At 31.0% G+C, this 8,060-nt stretch overlaps 1 protein-coding gene across 2 annotated transcripts; it reads right to left on the bottom strand.

Annotated features, from left to right (window-relative positions):
- Positions 1-253: 253 nt before the first annotated feature.
- On the bottom strand, positions 254-7,704 carry NPC2 (non-specific phospholipase C2). Of its 2 annotated transcripts, none has more exons than XM_085751733.1 (4): positions 7,115-7,704; positions 3,874-4,481; positions 1,285-1,461; positions 254-782 (listed from the first exon to the last, which is right to left on the bottom strand). In XM_085751733.1, the coding sequence occupies exons 1-4, from the start codon at positions 7,603-7,605 to the stop codon at positions 742-744; spliced, it is 1,317 nt and encodes a 438-aa protein (XP_085607859.1). In that variant the 5' UTR covers positions 7,606-7,704; the 3' UTR covers positions 254-741. The 2 variants fall into 2 exon arrangements, with proteins under 2 accessions (XP_085607859.1, XP_085607858.1); XM_085751732.1 differs by having other exon boundaries at positions 254-787.
- Between the last annotated feature and the right edge of the window lie 356 nt (positions 7,705-8,060).

Below are 8,060 nucleotides of genomic sequence, written 5' to 3' on the forward strand. Positions count from 1 at the left end.
TCTTATGATCCGTGCTACGATCCTCTAAGTTACAATATATTATCATCCTCCAAATCCTACTTAAGTTATGAGTTTGACAACATATGAAGCTAAGAAATCATTTGATGAAAATTTAATGGAGGACATTTGAGAAAGTCTAATGTAGATTATCTTTTGATAAAAGAAAAGGACTTCATTAAATCATTATTTGTTGATTTAAGTTATATTACAATTACAACTAGATTACTTCAACTTCAAATCATTTAGATATTGGTTAATCCTTAATAAATAGGAATCTCTACCATTGCACCTCAGAAACAAAGATATAGAAAGAATAAACTATAACTATAGGGAAACCATATATTTAAGTTCTTATTATTTTTTAAAGAAAGCATATTGCTTTTTCCTATTTTTAATAATTTTTTTATTAAAAACTATTGATTTCAATTATAATTTCCTTTCATGCTATTGCTACATAATCTTATTTTATTTTGGTCCTATGGTTTTGTGTTTGAAGATTTGGACGATCTTGTAGTCAAAGAAGGCTTCATCTTCACTATATTTTCATCACCAACTCCCATTTTCTTTGCATAACGACCTGCTTCAAAGAACCTCTTAACTGCTTCATCCATGTAATATTTTCCTTGCTTAACACTCATGTCTTTCCCTATAGTATTTGGATAACTAGTGAAGATATTGTCTCCTTTTAGCACTGCTGCAAGTTGAATCATCTCCTGCTGAAATTCACTTAGCTTTGCATCTTCATTTGCCTCTCCCTTTCTTAACTTTATCGGGGTTGGAAGCTGTTCTGCATCAAAGTACCGATATCAAGAATCAGCGAAGAGCAAAACATGCTTGAAAGATATTGTTAGAAAGATTTAATTCATATATACAGTCAATGTAAAGAGTTTGTATCTATGAAGCCCGGATACGGATTCGGGTGCGGATACGATACGATACGAGTACGCGGATACGATACAACTTGTATACTGTCAATTAATTATAACTGTCAAATTATTATAAACGGTTGAATTCCATCATTACCACTTCTGAAGTCAGACACATGATTGGTTATGCTATATAATTTACTTATTTAATGCTTTGAGAATTGATCTTAAATGTTTGTTGAAGCAAAACTTTTGGAGTGTCCAGGTGTCCGACACGTGTCGTGTCTGACACCGACACTTGTGATTGCATTGAATTATGTCAATTTCTCAAAATTTTATCGGTGTCAACGTGTTTGTTGTGAGTGTCGTGTCCGATGTCCGTGTATGTGTCCGTGCTTCAGAGAAGTGAGCAACTAACCTGGGCAATCAGTTCTGGGCTCTGTCCTTGTTTGGACAATACCTTCAAATGTTCCAGCCCATTCATCTCTCTTGGTAAGAAATTTAGGTAAATTGAAGATCTTTTTAACCGTTGCTGCAATGGATGAGTGTTCATATTCTGATGTAGGAGTTGGTGACCCGTTTGGCCCATGAACAACTGCATCAATAACAAATCAGCAAAACCGTTTCAATAATTTCAATAAGGTATAGTTTTTTTTTCAGATATGCATTAAGCAATATAGTGATGAGGGAGTTTGATAGTACGTGTAACAAAAATGTTTTGACCTGAAAAAATGACACCTAATAGATGGTAAATTATACGATTTCGGTTTTTTTATTAATTTTTTTGTCCCTTAATCTAATCAAAACTTTTAGAATTTCTTATATTTTGTGGACTGCAATCAATTGTTGATTTTGATTTTAATATAAACGGACTGATGTTGTGATCTATTTGATGATGCTTAGACCCCAATGAAAGTGATCAGTGGATAATTGACTTTTGGACACTTAATATGATTTGTGTAGAAACAAAGTGTAGGTCGAACTTATGGTCCATGATGGGTGGTACCTAGAGTTGCACAGTTATAAATAGAGATGCTAGATTCCCTTTGCCATCACTCTTAAAATTTTGCTCATTAGTGGTTTGCCCCATTAAAAACCCTAAGTCCGGAGCATATGAAAGGTAAAAGAAGACTCTTATCCCAAATCTCGACCAGAAGTTTGCCCCATTGATCTTGATGATGTAATTCTTACATGATACAGCCGAGAAGTTTCCCCATCAAGTAGAAAATTGTCCATAAGTTTGATCTAGGACAAAACCAACTAATGGATCATATTATTTACCATAAGAAACCAACCCAAATAATCCAAGAGACATTTGTATCGCATTGACACTATCAGCTTCGGCATACCTATCTTAATTTGTACCTAAAAATATTATCGTAATAACATACTAACATAAGTCAATAGATTCATAATTCACCTCAATTATTGCTACCCACAATTAGTCTTGCGTAACACATTTAGCAACTGATTTGATTGTACATTATGCTGATATGCCCAAGAATACTGGCAACATATCAATGGTCGGTTTCTTCCTGGTGCATGACAACATTTTCACATTTTGCAATTTGACAACCGGAGATTAAAACCCAAAAAGCATATGGTCCCACTCCCACCACTACATACGTTATATAGATTTGTCCATTTTTAAAGTAGTGTGAAAATTAGAAGGCTATGTCACACTAATTTATAGCTTTGTGAAACTAGATTTGAGTAGGCCCTACGTGTGAAGCCAAAAGAAGTGAAATCCAATTTGGTGCAATGGTGAGTGAGAAGATGAGAATTAGTCGAGATCTTCTTTTTTTTTTTTAGCAAGTATTTTTTCTTCTTCATGTTAACAAATGTCTTATAGATAGTTTTATATTCTCTCTCATTTTATTATAAAAGAAATTCAGATCAACAAAAATTGATATATTTGGTTAAAAAATTGGATGTGATACATAAACTTTTATTGATTTAAATGTCTCTTATAAATATGATCGGAAAAAGTATTAAAAAATTATTCAATTTTTTATAAATGATCTTGTTAAAAACGAATGTTTTAGAGGTACTGCCAATATGTTAATAGTTTGTAAAGAGAAAAATCTATAATATTCATTGTGAATGCAATCCATATGTCTTGAATAAACGACTCAACCAATTTTATGATGGGATAAGATAAGAATATTCAGATAAAGAATAGAATCCCAAATAAAATCAATAAAACTAAAATAATTTGAGTGTTTGATATTTTATTTTCCCCGTTTATATTTTAGCAAAATTACACAATTTTTTCCTTAACTTAATTTTAGATAATATTTTCGTTCTTTATTTTTTTTACTTAATCCTTATATAAAGTGTCAACATCATTATTCTTTTTTTATCAAAAAAAATCAAATACTCAAAAAACTTATTAATGAATTCATCAAACTCATAAACAAACCTAGATCTTCATCATACAAAGCTAGAAATCCAGATTTCATTGAAAAAAATCCCATAAACTTAAAAACCCATAAATCCATTATTCTTCATAACCTTAATCATTTTTTTTTCCACTCATCAACAAAATCAGCCATAACCAAAACCAAAAAACAATCATAACTAAATTCCAACTTGGTACCCAAACAAAAGAAACTGGAAAAGAAATCAAAGAAGGATTGAAAAAATATGAAGATCTTTTATGTTGTTGGAGTGTTAGGTTGATTGATGAGAGATAAAATGAAGAAGATGAAGCTCTGATGAAATTCAGTGTGTTTTGATGAAGTTATGAATTTTGTGATGATTTTTCTGTGTTTTTAATTTTTTTATGTATTTTTGGTTTTTTAATAAAAAAAGTAATGATGTTAATATTTTATAACAAAAAAGATTAAATTGAAAAGAACAATATATAAAGAAAAAAAATTGTTTTCTAAAATTAAATTAAGCGATACATTATGGAATTTTGCCTATATGTTTTTTACAAATAATTTGAATTAGACTTACTTTGTGATGAGTTAATTTAAGATTGAATGCAAAAAGAAAGACTTACCGGTGCCCTTTTCAATCCAAGGTGAGACAGCAATGGTAGGAACCCTCACTCCCAACCTATTAAAAGTGAAGTTAAATGGTTCTGGCCCTACAATCCCATCAGGGCTTGGCACCCCACGCACAGGCGTAGCAACATGATCGAAAAACCCTCCATGCTCATCGTATGTAATCAAGAATAGGGTTTCGTTCCACTGTGGGCTCGCCCTCAGCGTCTCGTACACCTCCTTAACGAACATTTGTCCTTGATACACATCATGCGACGGGTGATCATCATTGGCAGGTAACAACTTAGTGTCGGTGTACCGCTGCTCCACCACAACATAATTTGGTAACTTTCCTTCCTTGGCATGAGGCTTAAATGTCACGTCGTATAGGTGAAATTTTGGCACGTACTTTAGCTTCCTTAAGTTCCTATAGAACAATGTTGCTGGGATATTTTGGTAATATATTCCAAAGTCGAATCCATTATCATGTAGACTGTCAAAAATAGTTTGTTGTGGGTAGCCCTTTGCAAGCAGGGATGCTACGTTACTGGTGGCGCCGCCGGATGTTGCCGAGTGCACGTAGAGTCGATTAGGTTGGGTGGAAGCTGGCACGGAAGCAAACCACCTACGAACATATGAAAGTTATGATAATTAAGGACATGAAATACCAAGATTTTTTTTTCTTCATGATAGTGCATCAATGATAACCTTTCATGTCACAATAGATGGTGTTGTTTTTCGGGTTCGAGTCCTATGAATGTGTGTGTTAAAGCCTAAAGGGATGATATAGGATAAACAACATTAATATTAATATTTTATTGATTTGATAAAGTGACATATTTGTCACAAATTTGTTGTTTTCAAAGTGACATGATTTCTCATATGGAGGAAGTATTTCTTTTTCCTAATTTGTGCCGGCATGTATATATACTAATGACTTTTTTTTATTTTTTATTTTTTAGGACATGTTTATTAATGACTATATACTCCAATTAGTTTTGTATCACAATTTATCAATATTTTGTTACCAATTTAATGCCTCGTAACTTTTTTTCACGAATGCCTCATAACTATTGTTTGGTGTTCTTCTTCAAAAAAAAACTATTGTTTGGTGTTTTGAGTGTAAAAAATGAAAATGAAAAGTTAGAGTTACATGGTTAATTAATATATTGTATATGAGTGGTAATAATTAAAATAAAAAAAATTGAGGGTGAATAAAATAATATTATGAGGATTATTTTGTCAAAACAATATAATGTGAATTATTGTTAACGAATTTATCATAATTTTTATAAAGAGTATATGTATGACAAACACGTGATTAAATAGAAAGTATAATTTGATAAAAAAAAAAAAAAAAGTATAATTAACAAGCCAATTTGAAGTTTTTCCAAATCATATAACATGCACCAACAACAAAATTGCAAGCAAACTATGGCATCGTGTCATTTCAATTCTCAAATTGATTTTTTGATAAACGACAAGATATGTGAGTTTCATAAAGAAGTGTATTTTGTTCGTCAATTGTAAGAGTTAATAAAGCAAAAAAGATTTTTTTTTTTTGATGAATAAAGCAAAAAAGGTTAACAAAGCGTTTTGCTAACATATTATAAAGTCTTTCAAGCAACCCCTAATTGAATTATTATACTTCTAAAAAACTTGAATTATTACTCCCTCCGTCTCTAAATTATAGTCGTTTAAGGTTTGTGCACGGTTATTAAAGAAATGATTAGTTGGGTTGATTTTGATAGTAAAATTAGTGTCATTTACTAAAACACCCTTATTAATTGTAGTTAGTGGAGTAGTTAAGTTGGATGAAATTCAATAAATAAGGGTATATTAATGGAAAAAAATAATAAATGCTGCATTGGTATTCTAAAGTGGCAATTATTTTGAGAAAAAGAAAAAATGGTAAAGTGACAATTATTGTGAGACGGAGGGAGTATTATCTTAGTAGCAACACTTATCCAATCTACAATATCATACCTTTTTTAACCCTCTGCTATTTGTAATTTTTATTGATATAATTTTAATATATTTGGACTTTCTTGCAAAAGAATTCCTCCTCTATAAAATATACTAACTCCACCTCTAACCAACTTTTTAGTACCACTCATCTTTTCTGGTGAACTTAGTAGTACCACTAATCTAATCTAAATAAAATTGTTGATAATTGTTCCATAAAATCGCAATTAACGAATTTAAAAATAATATGTAATATTAAAATATTATTGAAACTTTTGAAGAATTTAGTATACGGCTTCTAAAGTCATATTTTTATATTTAATTTTTTTTAACATTACGATATTTAATTTCTTAACTTATACTCTTAACTATTTTCTTTAAACATATGGGATAGGTAGCTCACTTTATTGACGTAAAGAATTAAAAGTTCAAACATTGAATTTTGGTAAAAAAAAATGAAAAGAAAATATTAATAGAACAATTAATATATTAACATTTTTGATTTAAAATTGTTTTCAAGAAATTTAAAGAGAAAATTTTATCTTAACGTTGTGTTTTCGACACATAAAAACGTAAAAAATATATATATATATCATTTTGTACATTATTTTTTAAGAAAGTATCTTTTTAAACATAAAATCTATCTATTGTTTCTTATTTTAAATCTTTATATAAAGTACCTTCAAACAAAAAAGTAATATGTGTGGCTGTGTGAACGTGGCAACAGTATCTTTTTTGGTAGTCACGAGACCAGTAGTGTAATTTTCAATTTTTTTTTTTCAAAAAAAAGTCCATTAGTATAATTAGATTCAAATAAAAATATCTTTAATAAATTTAAGCCAGTCAAAACTAATTAACCAATAGCAACTTTTTTCCTTTTCAAAAAAAAAAATAGCAACTTTTTTCATTTAAAAAATAATAATCAAAAGGTTAAAATTAAAACGCTACCACCAAATAAAATGATTTTTTTGGTTGTAAACCGGTTATACTCCGCGCGCAACTGCAGGGATTAATTTATTGTGGGTTTAAATGGGCGTCCGCGCGTAACTGCAGAGATTAATCTCTCGAGTATTGTGGGAGCATTGTGGGGCTTAAGTGGGCAGCAAACTCTTCCTAAGAGTCTTAACGCTGCTGGCTGGATTCGAACCCAAAATCTTGGTTAAAGCTAAAAGAGACTCGTTTCATCTCATCTAAGCGTTTTTGGGTTCCAAATAAAATGATTTAAAAGTTCTTTAAAAAAATAAAATGATTTAAAAATTAAAAAACTATAGAATATGAATAGTTTTGTCGTACCTATCAAAAACAGCAAACTCAGAAACAAGTGTCTTATAAACAGCAACATGGTCTGGTTCAAATCCATTCATCACTTCCTGAGACATTTTGGTCGTATTATCCATTGAATAAGCTTGTTGAGCAAATCCATTCATCGGAGCCGGGTCAAGTGACGTGTCCTCCGACCCGAATATTTGTTCCCTTATTGCTTGAAACGAGTGACCCGGATCAGGATCCACATACTTCGCTTCGTTCTTGAAGAATATTCGTTTTGAATTCGGGTCGGTTACTGATAATTGAGCTGATTCTAACCCGGTTACACCGTTTATGTTTGGGTTTAGTTTCTTCATCCAACCAAGCATGTGGTCGAATGAACGGTTTTCCATTACTAAAATGACGATGGTTTTTATTGGATTTTCAATTGCATGGGAATTGTGAAGGGAAAAAGTGAAAATGGTGAAGAAGAAGATGAGTAAGAGTTTTGAAGTAGAGTGAGTTTTTCGGGTACCCATTTTTGGTATGTGTTGTTTGAGAATAATTTGACAATGTTGATGGAAGAAAAGGTGAGGTTTTATTTTGGTTTTGGGACAGTGGAGTTGTGTTATTGTGATGAGAAAATGAGAGAGAGAGTGAAAAGAGAGATATATATAGATATAGATAGATAGATAGATCATAGAAGGGAGAGAATGTGATTAGGTGACGTATGTTTAAGATCACAAAGTACACTAATTTGAACTCTTTAGATGACATGGCAAGCATTTCTAACTTAAACTGTACTCCTTGGTATAGTATGGATGGAAGCAACAAAAACTATTCTCATTGTTCGAGATATTTTTTTTCATGAAGGGACATCAAATTAAAAAAAATGTAAATATTAACAAGTGTTTTTAGGCAATTTAACAAAGTTTAAAAGCGAATGAAAAATGTTAACAAGTGCGTCCTATCTAGTGTAGGGAATGGATTCTCT

The sequence above is a fragment of the Medicago sativa genome, chromosome 3 (assembly GCF_051527215.1).
Source record: "Medicago sativa cultivar Bolivia chromosome 3, Bolivia_mono, whole genome shotgun sequence".
NCBI lineage: Eukaryota > Viridiplantae > Streptophyta > Magnoliopsida > Fabales > Fabaceae > Medicago > Medicago sativa.